We start from the raw sequence: 19,375 nt of genomic DNA, 5'->3' as shown, positions 1-19,375 counted from the left end.
TATAAAAACGTACTTAGCAGTTTCATTAAAGGAATCCAAGAAAAAAGGTTCATTGTCTTACTTTTACCATTTACACAGCAGGAAAAGCTAAGCGGAGAGAAGCAAAGGCAAATTCAAGTAAAGAAGGTGTGAAGTGTTCCTTTATTGTGGCATTGATGAACCTAAAAGCAGTATCAGGGCCTGAGACATGCAAAAATCTGTTAAATACAAAATATGGACAGGCCATACAGGATTTACATTCATGTATTTACAGGAATGTGGATGTCAGTACATTCAACGGTTATCTGTTGACCCATTAGCCCTGTAAAAAAGGGGGCATCAGGTAGATATTAGGAACACTATGAAATGAGAGATATCTTATTGCCATTAAATTGACAAATGCAATATTTTTTTTCAAGACATATGCTTCAATTCACCTTGCAGAAATACTTCATTACAAACTTCAGCTAGATTTTTTGAGTAACAAACATAGCCAAATTTAAAAACAAAAGTAAGTTTTACTTTTTTTACATCTGTCTTAAACAGATGCACTAAAAGAAGGGAACAGGAAAATTTAGCAACAGCGTACAACTTTCCAGCTCAGGAATCAGTTGTTTACTATTGCAGTATACCTCACTCTCACCACACTTTCATTAATAAATCTCCTGATGATCTAATAACATTAGATTCTAGTGGTATTGATTCTTTGTCTCTTCTAGTGGGGAATGTTTTCTTTAGCTGTACTTTTATTTCCTTAGAAAATATCTACCAATAAAAAAAGTCACTTTTGTCTGTGTTTCACCCAGTGATACAAAGTAGATCATTGTATTTTTAGTGATTGCCCTAGGAGCCCAAATGTCAAAACAAATTACACAAAACTTTCCAAAGGTCAGTTCAGAGAATTAAAGTATGCACAGAACTTTTTATTTATTTTTTTTTCACTCTGAAGTATTCTGTGAATATGAGCTTCCCTTTGCAAAACTATGAATGTGATTTCAAGGCTCTGCTATCAGGACATCAGAAATGGTGTGGCCAGCAGGACTAGCAAAGTCATTACTCCCTTGTACACTGCACTGATGAGACCCCACTTCACATACTGAACAATACTATTTCAATTTTGGGGCCCTCACCAGAAGAGGATACTGAGTTGCTGGAACACATTTAGAAAAGTGCAATGAAACTGGTGAAAGGACTAGAAAACAAGACATATGAGGAGCAGCTAAGGAAACTCCCTGTTCCCAGTGGAAACTCCTACTGGGGCTGTTTCCTCTGTAGAAAAAAATGGGGCTGAAACAAGACCTCATTGCCCTCTACAATTACCTGAGCAAAGGCTGTAAGAATGAGGGTGTACACTCCACATGTTAATGACAAGACAAAACACAATTTGTAGTACTGAACGTAAATTGAACAAAACTGTGCCTGCTGACTCATTTTTCATTCTCTACCTTACTCAATCAAATTTTCTTCCTTCAGAGAAACCTGTTTCCAGGTGGGACACACTGTTATCCAACATACCTGCCCTTATACCCCTTCCCACAGCACCTGAGTCAACAGCAGGGAAATGTGTTCACTCTGTTTGCTGATACCAGCAGTGTGAACTTCCTTGTTTTCTCCTTTTAAATTACTATTGTTCTAATACAGAAGAGTTTTAATAAAATAAATCCTTAAGCATCTTTGCTAAAGTCACTTCAGAGCTTAATCCTATCCAAAGAAAACCTTGGCCAAACTGGTTCTAGTAAAGAGATTGGCTCGCTTCAGCTTAACAAAATTAAGTCTGAAAGCTGATATACACAATCTTACATGTTTGAGGTAACTCCAAGGAAACAGGAAATGTTACTGGTGCCAAAGAATAATACCAGCTCCATACCAAATGGAGATAAAACAGGATTGATACTTAAGAAGATTTTGAAGCAATGGTTTATTGAACTGTGAAACAGACTTTGAATACAAGTAGAGGTGAACTCCACCTTTAATAGAGAGCTTACCAAGTTCATGCAAAGGATTGTATATCAAATAATTAATGTCATAATATCTGACAGGTTGTGACAGTTGGAAACAGGACATAATGATCAAGAAGACTGATTTCTAACCTATATTTGTAAACCATTGCAGGATTCCAGACACCCTTATAGAAAAGCATGAAAGAGATGCTACATTTCCACTCCTATCTTTCCAAAAGCTTCATGACCTGTTATATGTAACTCCTCACTTCAAATTAGAAACAAATTTTGTTGAAACCCCCTAGTGAAAATACATCCACGGATTAGTAGGATCCAAGGCCTTTGTCTAAAGAGGAAATAGGGAGCTACACTGAGCTGTACTTCTCATATTTTTAGAGCACTGTAACTAGAGACTTTGAGCAATGTCAGCCAGCAAGACTAAGTTATTAATTTGCTGAATACCTTTACTAGCCATTTTAGAGCAGGATCCATTTTCTAGCTACTGATAGCTAGTAATCATTGGTACTGGCTGTTGTACCTTCACTACGATCAAAAGAGAGCAGACATTTAGAGGTGGGCAGGCACAAGGATTACTCACTTATTTAGGAGCCCAGAAAAAACTAAAAGCATCGCACAGTGCATGACCTTGTGCTTGTACTTAGAGGAAAAAAAGGACTTACTTTTCTAATAAGTGGTCTTTCCAGTCAACAAGTTACTAAAACAAACTTGATGCAGAACAGGTTTCAGAAGAATTCCACTGCAAGAAGTTTTCAAGAGCTGTTGCAGATGTGAGTGAGAGGCAGAAAGATCAAACAAGACAGAACCCATAAGGAAAGCTAACCTAAAAGTCTTGATGCTACCACAAAGACTTGACAAATGTTCATTTCAAAATCTATGAAATAAGAAGCATCAGAGAACTGTGGCCTCCAACTGTAGAAACACACCATTTATTTCAAATTTAGTATTAAAGAAAAAAAAAGAAGCAGTTAGTAGAATTGTTATGGTTTTAATACATGCTTATTATAAGGGCTTTAGAGTATTTGAACCTTGAGAACACTGTCTACATAGTAACTTCACAGAAGTTTAGAACTTGTATTAGCCAGACCTTTTTCGTGCTGCCAGTATATATACCACTTTTAAGCTGATGAAACTTAATGAGAGAAAGTAACTTGGCAAATTATTTCACTAGCTTGAAAAATAATGACGGATTGCACAACATACTTAGAATCCTTCCACTTACATGTGTGAACACGTTTCTCTTCCGGTTCAAACATGAGAAATAGTTACTACTGTTCAAATACAATCTAACTAGATATCAAATTCATTCATTTTATATATATATATATATATATATTTTTTTTTTTTTTCTTGAGAAGGACTATTGGATTTCTCTTTAGTCAGAAAAGAAAAACAAAAAGTAGCCTCACAGAGAAAAGAGTTTAGATATGCCAGCTCTTGGAAAGTACTCACATAAATTAACAAATAGAATGACTATTTAATGATGGTATAACTGTCTTTATTTGCAAAACTCCTTTAACTTTTTGATGGCTTTGGAAGGATTTACAGAATCACAGAATCATCTAGGTTGGAAGAGACCTCCAAGATCACCGAGTCCAACCTCTGACCTAACACTAACAAGTCCTCCGCTAAACCATATCACTAAGCTCTACATCTAAATGTCTTTTAAAGACCTCCAGGGATGGTGACACAACCACTTCCCTGGGCAGCCCATTCCAATGCCGAACAACCCTTTAGGTAAAGAAGTTCTTCCTAATATCCAACCTAAACCTCCCCTGGCACAACTTTAGCCCATTCCCCCCCGTCCTGTCACCAGGCACGTGGGAGAATAGACCAACCCCCACCTTGCTACAGCCTCCTTTAAGGTACCTATAGAGAGCGATAAGGTCGCCCCTGAGCCTCCTCTTCTCCAGGCTGAACAATCCCAGCTCCCTCAGCCGCTCCTCATAAGACTTGTTCTCCAGACCCCTCACCAGCTTCGTTGCCCTTTCTCTGGACTCGCTCGAGCACTGACTTTGTTTAGAAATGAAGTACATTAATCTATCATTGTTGCTCTAAGACACTGAACCAGATAAAATTAATAACACAAAATTCCATGCTCAACTGTACGGAGAACAGTTTCTAAAGGACAGAAAAGAGGAACAATTAATATCTGAGTCTGCAAACACAGCAAAAGTTAGAAAGTATTAAAGAGAAGGGGGATGTCTTTGGGGAAATCACGTTGGCATACAACGAAGAAAGAAATCCTATTTAAAAAGCTGGGCCTTTCAAATGTTCTGATTTTCTTCGTAGTCTTTAACTTTTCTCTGTCCACGGCCACTGGTGATTACTGGGACCTCAGCCATGCCGTCTTTAATACAATTATATTTTCTTTGCTGAGGCATGCATGGATAGGGATGTAGGACATATGAGCCTAACTCTACATTAGTTAAATATACTCCTGAAAATTTTCAGGAGGAAAAAAAAATCCATCATCTTCTTTGCACTCTCCTAATCATTTTGTTAAATTAAAAGAAGATATTACTCTTTATGCTTAATACAATATAGGTACTCTCCAGCAGTTATTTATTTTTATGTATTATTCAAAATAAAAGCTGTTTATGATCATAATTAACTGTTTGAAAACATTTATTAACATGTTTTACTGGTAAGGTAATCTACAATGAAAGATTTAACATGTATTATTGAAACACAATAGGATAACCTGCAGCTTATAAATGGATGGAACAGTTACCAGCATTAGCAAGATGAATTTTAGTTTATACGGGACTATGAATGCTTGTTTCATATTCATTTTGACACATTGAGAACAAACACTTGAAGATAGAAAGTCAATTGGGCTTGCTATGCAACAGGTTATATGCTTGATCCATTCTGTCTATATTATTCTATATTACATTTTGAATTAATTCCAACAAATTTTAGGCATTTAATTTAGCCTAAATATTTTGGATTCTCTTAACCAACGGGTAGCTCTAGGAACATACCACAGAAAAAGCCAGACCAAGAGTTAATTCAATTAATCTGAGTCAGCTGTACGTGGTTTTTATAACAGGTTCAGCACGCTTAGTATTTGATACCCTGTAGATAGAACATCACACTGCTGACTGCCAAGGGAAAAGAAGTATGCTCAAGTTAGGGCTTACACAGTTTCAGGGAAGAATGTCATTTTAACAAAACTTGCTTTGTTGTCTGGAATAGCTTTCTAACTGGAACAAAGGCATCTTTCCTAACCAAATCACTTAAAAATTATAAAATATGGTCCATATGGTCTAAATATAAGCAAATCCCACAAGTCAAAGCAGTGTTAAAACATAACCTACAAGACTTTAGACTTCTCATACACTTATATTCCAAGAAACAAAGTTTTGAAAATTCTAAAAGGACATTTAACAGTAATAATGGTTTTCTGACATTAGTTAGTGAAACTTTAACAATATTTCTTCACCAAATGACTTTGATTCACTTGATATCTGAATCTTTTCTCTAACACTTTAATTTTTTACAATTTACTTTATTTTTTTTATAATTTATTTTTTTTTACAATTCAAATCTTTTTTAATTTTTTTTTATTTTTTTATTTTTTTACAGTCTACAGACCACCAAATACTTGAGGAACCTCACATAAGATGAAGGGCAGAGAAACAGGCTCGCTATAGTACAATACAGTACTTCTCTCTTAACATAACCACAGTAAGAACAACAAATGTACAGGTAACTTACAGATAGCCATCATCTTGGTTCTACTTACCACTGGTTGGCTGCAAAGGTAACGGCAAAGTTCTCCAATGTACTGGATGACAGTGACATTGTACTTTTTGCAGTCATTCCAGAACTGACTAGCTGAGAACTTCTTTCTTAAGACACAGGTTGCCCCTTTATGGAAACAGTAAAATGGGAAAAGAAGCATTTCTCTATGTGGCAGCTTAGCTAGCTGTATTTGTATTTAGCAGTCTTTTTAAGTTCACCAAAATACATTTAATTCTATACCAGAGTACGATACTTAGTCTGTACACACACTAACGTGCTATACACACTGTCAAAATATACATCCCTAAGTTCCTTTTTACCCAAATAAAAAAGTAAGAACACCTTTTACACAAGTAACTGTAATAATTCTTCTCCAATACAACAACAACAGTAAAAAAAAAGAAAGTAAAAGAGATCCTTTGCTATTACAACACTCTTCCACATCCCCCAAAATTCAGAAACATAAAGCTATTCAGAAAAGAATATTCGTTAATTTGCAGTTTCCCTAATGGCAGAGAGCCTAAATGTGTTTTAATACATTTTTATAATAATTAATATTCTGTTAAAAATACAATTAAATGAAATGAGTCCTACCTAATTCGATGCATCCACCGATGCCAAGGAGAGACGCTGCACTGTGATAAAGAGGCAGGGTGATATAAATGATGTCTTCTGCAGTAGCACCAAAAGCCCACAGTCCAGCAGCTCCTTTAAGAACCTGCATGTGACTGATGACTGCGGCCTTTGGAAGACCTGTAATAAAAACAAAAAATTTGCATAAAGCCCCCCTTCATGAGAAGCCTTTTTTTCTTTTCTTTTTTTTCCCACAGTCTCTATAATTGTAACATAATCAATACCAAATATAGATAATTTTTTCAGACAACTATTTAGTTAAATAGACAACTGAATGTTTAATACAGTATTGTATGTTTGTTTCTGTACACATAGACATGCAAGAGCCAGTTTGTAATCTCTTGTGTTATTATTCTGATGTAAATCTGTTCAAATAGGAAGAAACATGAAGAAACTCCACAGCTAACACACTATCAAATTACACAGAACCAAAAAAGGGTTAAAAACATTCATTATCCATATGTACTTCTTTTAACATATAGCAACATCATTCAAGCAGGAGCCAAAGTGACTGCAACATAGTTAAGAGCTAAGTACAGGATCTGTACCAGGCAGACCAAGCAGTGGATGCTTATCTAAAAACATGTTCATCTAAGTCTATCTAGTCTTTTAGAACACTATGAAGACTATGTAGAATTTAACATAATCCAGCAAAAGATGTTAAGAGTCCATTCAAGTTATATTCTTCTGTATGAGATTCTTCAGGTTCAGCACAGAATTTCTGTTCAGGAACACGAAGACTCACACAGGAGTTCATTGGGCTTCTACCCTGGTACTTACTATTTTGAGTGTGTATTTTAATGCGTTCTTGTTTGATATGTGTTCTTAAATTCATTCAAAAGCTTCAGATTTAGTCCTGCTGATGAACAGTAAGAACTATTAAAATTTCAAAAAGTGTAATGGAGCAGGAAGTTTTGTCACCTATTCTAATAAAGCTACTGTTACTCTGAAGATTAACTGAAGCTGTTAACTGGAAGTGTAATCTCTGGAGATTCTAGCTATACTTCAAACCAATTCCAAAACTCACGCTGAAGAGAAACACTGAAGAGAAAATGCATTAAGCCTATGTTGTCAAGGAACAACTTCAAGCAAGAAGGAATTCCACTGGAATAGGTTGCTCAGAGCGGCTCTGGTGTCTCCCTCCATGGAGATCTTCAAAAGCTGCCTGGACATGGTCCTGGACAACCTGCTCTGGGTGTCCCTGCTTGAGCAGGGGGGAGCAGGAGGTTCGAACCTCCAAAGATCTCTTCCAACCTCAGCTATTCCATGATTTTGTGATGCTGGAGAGTCTTCGGTTTTTTAATTCTGCCCTATATTTTCCCTAGCGGGTTTCAACACAAAGAGCTGACTACAGACCATGCAAGGTAATACTTTCTTTCAAATAAGTTTATCCATCATTAATTTTATACTAAACACTATGCTCTTGCATTATCAAAAATGTGAAAATGCTGAATTACTTTAGACCAGAACTAGTCTTCCCACACTTCTCAAGCTGAGTGAATCTTATTCTTCTAATTACATAGTATGAAAAAAAAAAAAAAAGAGATGTAAACAAATGCAATATATATAAGCATTCAGTTATATTAGTAGTATTTCAAACACACCTGACATCTGGACAATATTAATAGCTTTATATATATGTATATGTGTGTGTGTGTGTGTGTGTGTATATATATATATATATATTATTCTAGACTATAACTTTTAGTTTCTAAATTTTCCCCAAGAATTAGAAGCAAATAATTTTAATAATTATTTATATTGAGGAAACAAGCCATAACATGAATCTTCATTTTAATCCTTCCTGTGGCTGAACAAGAAAGCCAATCTGCTTATCTTACCAACATCATGCTGCTTTTCATGTCACTGATCAGTTGTATTTTTTTTTTTTTTTTTTTAAGTCTTAGCTCCTTAGCTGCTAGAGGACTGGTACCATCTGCTTCTAAACTTAAAGGCTAGTAACTTAATCCTATTTTCTGTCACTACAGTGACCTGCATAGAACTTAACTCAATGAAGAAAAAGTAAATGTCAATTCGCTAGTTTTAAGATTGTTTTTTAAAGTTATGGTTAAAATGTTAGCTATGTTAGCTGTACTTTGGCATGTTATCACAAAACAGCACTTATTACTGTTGTAAACCCATAGAATAAGCAAAACATTTTATAAACACCTCAACAGTTAAGTAGTAAGAGGTGGTAAAGCTCATCTCATAGTATTTGTACAACCTGACAAGAAAAAAAAAAAAAAAAAGCACATAAAATATTGAATATAAACAGTCAACTATAAGGTGTGCTTATTTCCTACCAAAATGATATGAAATATGATATTCAATTATGAAAAGATTAACAAACAGACTAGAGTGTCAGAAAATCAGGTTTCTAGATGAATGCTTTAGGAAAATATTGCCTCTTTAGCTGACCAGTACCTGTTGTTCCTGAAGTAAATATGTATAAAACAGAAGACTTGAGGTTATTGGCAGAACGTCGATTAACCGGAACAGGGTCTTCAGAAACAGCCTCCATTTTGTCTAAAAGTGTATACACACTTGGAAAAGTGGAGTCTTTGGTCATTATCCAAACACTAATGTCCTTTTGCAGATTAGGAAGAATTTCTTCTAATGTCCCAAGCAAATCTTAAAAATTAACACAAAATAATGTTACTTACATTATATCTTCACAAAACTAAACGCAAGTAAGGCATGTTTCTTCCAAAAATTTTAATTTCTGTAATAGAAAGAGGAATTGCATTTACCTCTATGAATGTAAATACATAATACAGTAAAATAATGATGAGCTGGAATGGATATTCACTGAAAACTGGATATAAGGTGGTAAAAGTACTGCTGACTCTCTGACTCCACAAGGTATAATTGTCACCTTGTCCTCAAGGCAAAACGCTGAGCCTTGTTTACTAGTTCCTGATTCCCACTGCATTTTGGGTAACCCTTTGTTATTGCTAAAATCAGAATGAAGTGTTGTTAAGCTTCAAATTAAAGATGAAGAAATCTGTTAAAGATGCAGGGTAAATATATACACATCTAGCAATATAATTCAGGTTTCCTTGGATGCCATCAACAGCAATTGTTCATCAAGCACTGTTTTTTCATTAGCACAGAAATGACTGACTTGAAAAAAAAAAAGTATCATATATCATGTGTACCAGTACATGATTCAGGTGTCCGTACACCTGTATCATGTGTATGGACACCTGAATTTCAGTGAATAGAAATATGAAACAGACCTGTGGCTTATTCATACACTTCTGAAAAATCATGTGGCTCTTTCTGTGATTGTTTCAGATATCAGCATTTTTATCTGAATGGGATTTTAGGTATATCAAATGATTTTTTTTTTCTTATAACCAAACATTCATTCACTAAAAGGAATTCATTCCATTAGCTTTTACCTGAATATAAATACAAACTCACTGTTATAAAAGAAGAACAGTAGTGTAAATAAGATCTATTTTGTTCATTTAAGCAGAATAGTAACAGAGAGAGAGACCTAGGTTAAACAAAAAGAAGAAAAAAATACATAAATATAGGCCGGTTCGTAAGTAATACATTTGGTATTTATCTTTTTAAGTATTTTTACAATCTGTCACTTTCACAGAACACTGGACAGGCATTAAAGTACTAATCCAGCAAAATTCTCAAGAATAGGAATAGTCATATTGCTTTCAATAGAATCATTCATATACTTAAAGAAACGTTTACACTTAAGTGCTTTGCTGGATCTCAGCCTAAGCAATTAATCTTGTAAATACCCCTGTGGGTATAAATGTATGTTATTATCTCATTTTTTATAAATGAGTAAACAAACAAAGTTGAAATGACTCACCCAGAACCTCATAATGAGGCTCTGCAAGAGCCAGCATTTGAACTCCTAATGTCAAACCCAAGCTCATTTTGAAAATACTAAATATGGGTATTGTTAATAGAACTCACTTGCATATACTGTGCACCATATTAATGCAAGATTTTTAATCCTTCAAAAAAATTTTTGCTAGTGACAGACTGCTGTATATGTTTTAGTGAATGACATACTAATCTCTGTTACCATAACAGAGACATAGTCTACTGTCCCTGACTGTGTGTATGTCTTACAAACCTGAAGCCAGAGGACAAGTTCTGTATATTTTGTGAATGTTTAGAAAACGTTCTGATGGAGTGTGACACAAAAATTTTGGTGTCCTAACTTGCTTACCCTGCAGAATGATTTCAGGAAGAAATGACCTATAATAATAATTATGAAAATCTAAAAGCCTCTTGTTTGAACCACCAGAGTATAGTCCCCTTTCACTTACTACACATAGCAATAGAACAAATAAAGTCATGTTAAGGACAATAATGTCAACTGCAGGAAACCTGATGCACTGAAAATCCAGGTTCACTCATCAGTAATTCTGCTTTGCTGTCACATTGTACAATTAGGGCACGTTTTTCTAGTCATAAGTATTACAATATAACAGTAATATTTCTCATGAAAAACAGCTGTTAATAAACCAAGTGTGCCAGAATAACTATATACTAAGTAGCTTCCAATTGTGATTTTTGTCTTCCTCTTAAATGTCTTGTAAATATACTAATAGTTTGTGTAGGTACAAGTTAGGCTGAGAATCTAGCAAGAGAAATGTGTGTTTGAAGTTGCTGGAGCTCAATTTCTCTTCTCAAAAATAGTAAAAGTATATCACGTCCTCTGCCCCTGTTTGTTAATGCATTGGCACTAACCACAGTGCCAGCAAAGATGTTAAGGATTGTTAAGGATTGTTAATTATTAATGCCAAGGATTTTGTGGTTTCTCTAACTTACAGCAATCCTGCATGCCAGACTCAGATGGCTGTCCTGTGTAGAGACCTTACTAAATAATCAGCATGATGTACAAATATCGAGAAAAAAGGTGCAATAAAAGTTATCAAGCAAAATTTTCCTGTGTAACTGAACTGTAATTGTAAATGAAAGTTTACATATTGTTGAATTACAAACTATCCTCTTGCAAAAGTCCTGAAAACAAACAAACAAAAAACAACCAACCAAACAAACAAAAAAACCCACAACAATATCACCTTTAAAGTACTGCAGATACCAAAGAAGCCATTACTGAATTTCCTTATTTTCCAGAGCTAGATTCTTTACTCCTTGCATTGCCTTAAATTGTTTTGCCTTCCATGTTTTTTAAAGTGATAAAGATGAAGGTGTAATACTGGCCAGCTGTTGTTTTCTCTACAGAAGACGTTTTTGTTCAGAACTGCACAACAGAAATATTTGTGAATTTCTTCATACTTCTTTAGTATTCATAAATGCTAGGTAAGATGTGCACCCACTTCTCTAAGTGTTTGAGTAACATGAACTGCAAGTTTATCAAAAAGAAGAAGATTTCTCTCTTCTATTTCATTTTTTCCTCTCTTCATTTGTTTCTTTGAAGGAAGGAAAATAGCAACTACTGATTTCAACTGTACAGGCATAATCAGTTAAGATTCAAGAATGACAGGAGGACATAACTCCCTTTTAGTAGATTGAAACATTTTTACGGTAAATAATTAAGATCAATCTTCAAATTAAGCATGCATACTGTTTACTGTTTCTCTAAACACACACTCATATAACCTAAGGCTTTTTTTGTTGTATAAGGCCTTACTATTTTTTTTTCTAACCACTATTGAACACTCGTTCTATGAGTAAAATATACAATACATTTTTCTTTTGTGCTAAGGAATCTAGTACTCGGAACAATATGTGAACAGTTTGTAATGATATGTTATCTTGAAAGAAGTTTCTAGCTAGATAGCAGAGAACAATAAGTCATTTCCCAAAGAAGAAAAAGTAATTTAAAACAGCTGTTCTCAAAGTGCCAGAAACTTAAAATTACTTCTGGAACAGGCATGAGCATGGAGCGTTTGCAGATAACTCTCAGTTGTACTAATATATTTCCAAAGAATAATTCTGATGATAGTCAACTAATGTTTTGTTCCGTGAACAAAAAACTTCTGTGCCAGATGTTGTGTAGAGCTCATTGGTCTTTACAAATAATCTTGTCCATGTGTCAGGAATAAATAGCCCTCTTGGAGGAACTACAGTTCAATTATTTTTAGAGGTACCTGGTATGTGTACTCAACCATATAGTAAAGCAATAATAGTAAATCATAAATAGTAAATAATAGCAAAAAATAGTAAATAGTAAAGCTATTTAAACTTGTGGTTTCTCTCAAGTACTTGTTGACTCTTTAAACTATGAAATTATACTCAGGTTTTGGTTTATTTGTTTTGGAGGACATGAATATTTATCTAACGTTTATCAATGTAGTCAGAAGTTCTGTGTGTGCTGTTTACATATTTTATACGTGAATATTCCCCATTTGCTAACTATTTGGCTTCCACTGAAAAAAAATCTATTATTTTGTCAAAATTAATATGCTTCTCCAAACATTTTTTTCTCTTGCTTCTATAGAAACTTATTGTTTAAAAGAAAGTTTTTGAATCTGTGTTACATTAAATTCACATGAATACACAAGTAAGTTACATCTTTTGAGAAAACAAGTAAAATAGGTTTTGGTTTTAACCTAGTGTCCTAGGCTTCAAGTTGCACAAAGGGTTTGTTATATTAATTTCTAGCATAGAAACAATGTGACCTATTGGCAAACAGACAAGTCCTACACTGATGAAAGGAATAAACCAGGTTATGAGATCTAGTTGGACTGAACAAAAAAGTTACTCAGAGAGCAAGCTGTATGAAATGGTTCTTACACAAATTTGATGTGCACCCTGGATGATATGCTCCATAAGCCATGGCAAGTCCAAACTGTTTCCCACACTGCCTGGCATCAGAAACATTAGTTACCTGTGCCTAATCCCTAAATGACTCCTTACACTCAGGGTCTATTCTCAGTAAGCAATAATAACAGAAATCTCATTTCAGCTGCGGATCAGCATCAGTGCTGGAATCTCAAACTGTCACCGAAGGCAGTAAAAGCAGTACAGCAGAAACCAGTTTGGGAATCACAGCGGGCACTGTTTTCTCATCAAACACTGTCTTAGAGACACAGACTGAAAGAAAACAAGTGATCAAACATACAGTGTCAAATGGAGTAGGTAAGAGTGTCTTCTGCAGGTCTATGATTTCCTTTATCTGGATGTTTAGGTTTTCCAAACTTAAGAAAAGATGAAGGTTTTGACAAAATCTATTCCTTTTTTACCCGACGACTAACATCCGAGAGATGACGCTGCTATTTGTATATACCACATGATCGTAATTCACAAATACCAAGAATATTTTCCTAAATCCCTTTCTCCAGGATGTAGACACACATCTGTCTGAACTTTACACCTGTCAGCAATAAACCCTGTTTCTGAGCTCAAACGACAAAAAGTTCAGATTACACTCACCAGCAGCAGAAAGCACTGCTGATGCCTAAAGAGTACAGAACCCTGGCCAAGAAAATGCTATACCTTGCACAGCTGTGAGAATGGCAGAATCACAGAATGGATGAGGTTGGAAAGGAACAACTGTTGGAGGTCATCTTGGTCCAAAACAGTCACGGTTTTGCCTCAGCACAGTCACCAAAAGCAGGCTGCCCATGCGTATCCACACAGCATGTACTCTGAATGTACTCTGAACAACTTTTGCTATCAGGACTGTTGTAAACCAATCTCCTGGAGCTTCCTAATGCAATCCTTTCACAGCTGAATCCTTGAATCAGAAGTCATGATGGCAATCAGGGATGTCCTACTAAGATCTGAACTCTTCTGTTTATAACACACTTTAAATGCACTAACAAATTCCATTTGTACCTTTATACTGAGTCACTAGATTATGAATGTATTACTTCTACACAGCTTTTGTCCTAAAGGTAAAATGTAGTTCCTTGGTCAACTACGCCTCTAATGAATAGAGATAGTCCCTAAAAAGGCCATAGGGCCTTAAAAGGTAACACAAAACAGTATCTTACTCCTCTGTTTATCCCAGCATTTTTTTAAAGGAATAACGGCAGCAGAATCTGGTAATAAATGTAGTACAGATAAGCACCTTATAAGCAGGTCAGATTCCTGCTAAACTAATACTAGCAGTTTTACAAAGAGAAGGCATACAGCTTCCTTTTTCTCCTTCACAAGTTCCTTATTTGCTTGCACATTAGAAAACTGTTTTATTAAAAAGGCAGTTTCAAACTCCAACTTTTGAATCTCTTACAAAAAACATTCCCCAGAATGGGAGTGGTGATAGAGAGTTTCTGGGGATGGAATACTGAGAGTGTTACACAAGAAATTAAAGTAAAAGCTAAAAATCCCAAAGCAACTGAAATGCTCTGAAATCACAGCGGACAAGTGAAAGTAGTTAAAGCAAAAACTCATTATTTACTACAAAGACAAATGGAAATTCTAGGAAGGAAAACAGGGTGTAAATATTGGCAAACCAGAGAATCTCTCTTTCTTTTACAGCCGGTGTTTGAATGAGAAGGAAGGAACCAAGATACTAGATTATGCTAAATGAACTACAAGAACATTGTTATCATATTAAAAATTCAGCCTTTTAGAGATAATCATTTCATACAAGAAACCAACAAAAGGAGAAATTCTGGAGCTTGTATAACATATCAGAGGCTGAAGAATCAAAGTTTCAGTTGCAGAGAGGTTGTAGAATACCTAAGTCAAAACCAAATCCCAAAATTTAAGTATTACTAGAATACTCCAATCTGCAGTTAGAAAAAGCATTCAAAATATCAGAGAATTGTCAGAACTGAACAAGACCTGACTGCAAGTGCTGAAGGAAAGACAATACTATACTAATTGAACTGTGTTACCAAATCACATCCTCTGAAAAATATGCAGACAAAAAAGACAGCTGAAGAGTACAAAGTCCACAAAATGGGATAGATTTTGCAAGCATGGAAGGTATGGAAGAAAATGTAACATAAACAGTATCCAGCCTGTTTGGATAGGGGTATCACATTCATAAAAATCTAAAACATTTTTGAAAAAAGTACACAATGCACTAAAAAAAAGAATTCAAATGCAATTGTTGCACACAGAGACACCAACATATTCTGAACAGAGAAGATTTAGCAATAAACAATTATCTGTGGGAACTGTTCCAGATATCAGCAGAAGGTGGAAGGTCCCCTTCAACACAAATTAAATCTTAAGTGGATTTAAATGCATGTTCCAGACTTAATGTGCCATTACAGACAAGAATTTCAAGAGCAAATTTGGTCTTGCTGAGCACAGACAGTTAATGACCAAATTGTAAGGGGACGATTTCTGCTGCGCTGCAGTATACAAACTAGATTAAAGGTCATCTGAAGTCTTGAAAAGATAGCTTTGTAACTGTTTCAATGGAGTTGCTGAGTCAAGCCTAGATTTGTTTGTGGAAGGTGCAAAGCATGCATACAGCTGAAAATCAGAATTTTCTCTATCCAGAAATAATACCTTTGTAAACTAATGCCTAATAATAAAATAAATAAAAAAAATCCTTATTTGCCAAACATGACCCTAACTATGACAATGATAGATATTGGACCACTGGTTAAATGTTTTTAGTGTATATTCTTTGCTAAAGAATGTCCAATTTAGTGGAAAAAAGTGCTACAACAGCAAAACACACAAGGAAAGCTCAGGTCATGCCTACAGTTAAGGCAGAAACCCTTGAAACACAAACACCAGGTGAAAAAATGTTAATACACCTCTGATAATGTATCTAATTGACTGTGTAACCTCAGTGTGAAATACTGCCCTGCAATTTTTATAAACATTGGGGGGAAATGTTATGTGCAATAAAGATGTATAATACCGTGCTTCTGTTTCAAGTGATGTGAGTTAGTCCTCACAGCCACTAAACAGCACATGAGCCTTCAACTGCAAAACTTAGACCCCTTTGGAGAGGCTCCTTTATTATATGACATGGCCAACGAACAAGGACAAAACAGAATTATCAGTTCTTTCACAGAGACGGACAAATAGAGCCTCCAAATCCTGAAGAATACTGTGATGCCTTGTAGGCTCGAGGAACTGAGGATCTTAATGCACAGACTGAAACCCATGAATAAAGTTCACCAACACGTAAAAGACCAACTCAGAGACTAGCGTGTTGGTACTACATGTTCACATGAAGCTTTTCCCCTGTGAGCTGAGATGGCCAGACTCTTAAAACAAGTTAGTTCAACATAGTCACTACAACTAGAAGCTGCTGATATTAGATTAAGAGTGGAGCAACACAGATCCTGTTCCTGATTTCCATATGCTTTTCTCATTCATTATTTAACCTCTCATTTTAATAAGATGACCTCTATATACAAGTTTTGATCCAAAGTTCTCTTCAACCACAGTTGATGATCAAGAAATGCCTTAACATTAATTTGATTCCTCAATTGCACTCAAAAGCACATATTCAAAGACGGTGTGTTAAATGATTTTTATTTTTTTTTTAATTAAGACGGCAAAATTAAAAACTGCCAGTTCAGAAACATTTTCATCATTTGCTCTGGGATTATATTTAAATTGGCTCATTTTAATTACCAAGCACTCTATTATTCTTAAACTACCACGGCATAAACAACTGGAATTAGACAATTTGAATTGAAAAATATGCAAGGGAAAAATATTAAACAAAATTGTTAAAGCATATTTTTTGCAGCAGCTGCACAGAGCAGACAGAAGGAAATCCCACCAGTTAGGTGTCACTGATGCAAAAATCCACAAACTTCGTGACAGGAAAAGAAGCTGTGAACTAGAAATAAGGCATACTACACTTGAAATAATAATTTTAGAGAGAGAGGACAACACTCACATTTTGAAATATCTTCCTCTAACCAAAAAGTCAAGGTACTGTGTGATTTTTTTTTAGCAATTGTAGGTTCACTTGCAGTTGATCACAAATGCTGAGGTGCTAAGCAGACCAAGTTTAGGTTTTATATCTCTGGCTTTGGATTATACATCTATATAACTGAAGCTCAATTGCAATATAAAATGCACAATATATCTACGTAAAGATTTTAAATTCTTTTGAAGCTGGTAATAAATAACGTAGTACATTGGAAACTTACATAAAACATTGTTATCACCTATTCAAACACGGCAGTTTCTTCTACAGTCTGATGCCAACACTAAGTTGGTTATTGCAAATCTATCTTCTGCATCTATAAAATAAAACTCCCAATTTTAATCCCTGGAAAACAATTACACCTCTGTGTATAGTGGTACAGCAGAATACGTATAGTGTGTAGCTTTGACCTTCTAGATCATAGTGGATTTGATCACTACAACTATGGAACAGAAAAAGAAAGTTCATGACTTGGATAAGATAAAAATTGACTATTTAAAAAGGAATTGAAAATTATTCTTAATAGCTCATTTTAACCTTTTCTGACACACATTTGGCAACTCTTGAAGTAATTAAACACTTGGACAGGCTACGCTTAGACGTTGCAAACTTCCCTGCAATGTATACTTTTAAGAGCAGGTTAAAACAATGTTCCCAAAGCATGGATATACTTGACTCTGTCTAACTGGCTTAAGCTTTATACTCTCTTGAAGTCCCTTCTAGTCCTAGATCTCTTTCTTTCTGTGAACATCTGAAAATTTGGTTTTCAGTGTAGGAGCTGAAGACACATACGCAGGGGAGATGTGACATTTAAAGCTTTGGATGTGCAAAGCAACTGTATACTCTACCTGCTCCCACAATCAGTATCTTGGGCTCACAGCTACTGAGACAGTGCAGGAGAGATCTGGAGCGGACATTGAAGTTGAGGAAAGCCACCACGCAGCCCAGCTTGGCCAGTCCAAACCACACATGGATGAAGTCGGGCTCGTTGCCCATCAGCAAGGCCACTGTGTCACCCTTTTTCAGAGCACCATGGTGAAGGAAGACCTGCGCTACCCTGTTACTCCGCCTGTCCACATCCCAGTAGGTGTGCACCTTCCCTTCATAGATGAGGAACGGCTTGTGGGGATGCTCCTCAGCCAGCTTCACAAACTTGTCCAGGACTGTGACAATCTTCCCTCGCAGCCTGTAAATCTCCACTTTCAGCCCATACATCAGTACTTTCAGCAAGTATCTCAGGTCAGCCCAGAAGTAGGGGAAGAGGAGTTTCTGGATGAGGTGCAAGGAGGCAATCCCAGCGGCAATGCCCGGAACCCAGGAGGGCAGCATTGGGAATGGAGAAAGGCTGTCCCAGACACGCATTTCCCCACAACGGCTCGACGCACGGAGTCGGCACGCAGGGAGCCGCCTGGCAGGGAGCGGAGCCTGACAGGAGACCCCGAAAGGGGTCGAGGCTTTCCCCTGACTCTCTTCCTACAGAGAGGGGCGCCTGCAGCCCGCAACAACACCCCCACCGGGCAACAGCAGCGCGGGGGGACCCGGCCAGCCGCCGGCTGCCACGAGCCGCCCGCCTCAGCCCCGGCTCGGCCGCGCTCTCCGCCACCCGCCCGCCGCGACCAGCCCCGCACCTGCGGAACGGCACGCCCCTCTGGGTGACGTGAGGGCAAGCAGGGCTGGGCAGGGGAGAGAACGGCCCCCTCCGGCCCTCCCGCCCCCAGCTCGGGGCTGCCGGGGCCGCGCTGCGCTGCCGGCGAGGCGGGGGCGGCCGCTCCCTGAGCAGCTTGCATAAGGCGGGAAGCTGCTGGCTCTGACGCCTCTCTCCACCCCCGGCGGCGGCAGCCCGTGGGGACGGTGCCTGCGCAAGGCGGTGGTGGCCGAGCGAGGGCCGGGGGTGTGGGGAGGGTGGCGGGCGCCGTGAGCTGCGCAGGTGGCCGTCGCGGGGCCGTTCTGCCCCAAGATGTCGGTTACCGCCGTTGGTCCCTCGGGCTCGGCTCCCTGACGGGGAGTCCGGCGAGATCATGGGGGTTGACAGCAGGGAGGGCCAGGCCTGCCCTGTCTCATGCCCTGACTGGGCTCTGGGAGCAATTTTAGGCTGAAGAGACCAGCACAGCTAGCCGTGGTCCAGAAAGAATGTGCATGACTCCCACCAAGTTCAGTCCACCTGGAAACGCGGGGTTGGTCCAGGGTCAGCGTACCACAGAAAGGTCTTAATTCATGCTGAAGGAATGACACTGGCAAGAAGCTGTGG

The 19,375-nt window shown here is 37.3% G+C and overlaps 1 protein-coding gene across 1 annotated transcript in view; it reads right to left on the bottom strand.

Annotated features, from left to right (window-relative positions):
- Window positions 1-19,061, bottom strand: part of LOC121062878 (long-chain fatty acid transport protein 6-like) — a 50,227-nt gene extending 31,166 nt beyond the window's left edge. The window contains exons 1-4 of the mRNA XM_040543164.1: window positions 17,976-19,061; window positions 8,745-8,951; window positions 6,282-6,440; window positions 5,689-5,813 (exon numbers count right to left, since the gene is read on the bottom strand). Of these exons, the coding sequence (XP_040399098.1) occupies window positions 5,689-5,813; window positions 6,282-6,440; window positions 8,745-8,951; window positions 17,976-18,489 (1,005 nt within the window). The 5' untranslated portion in view covers window positions 18,490-19,061. The remainder of the gene's footprint in view (window positions 1-5,688; window positions 5,814-6,281; window positions 6,441-8,744; window positions 8,952-17,975) is intronic.
- Between the last annotated feature and the right edge of the window lie 314 nt (window positions 19,062-19,375).

This window comes from Cygnus olor (assembly GCF_009769625.2).
Source record: "Cygnus olor isolate bCygOlo1 chromosome Z unlocalized genomic scaffold, bCygOlo1.pri.v2 SUPER_ZK, whole genome shotgun sequence".
NCBI classification, from domain to species: Eukaryota; Metazoa; Chordata; class Aves; order Anseriformes; family Anatidae; genus Cygnus; species Cygnus olor.
The sequence above is the reverse complement of the archived record's forward strand: the minus strand, read 5'-3'. Positions and strand labels throughout refer to the sequence as shown.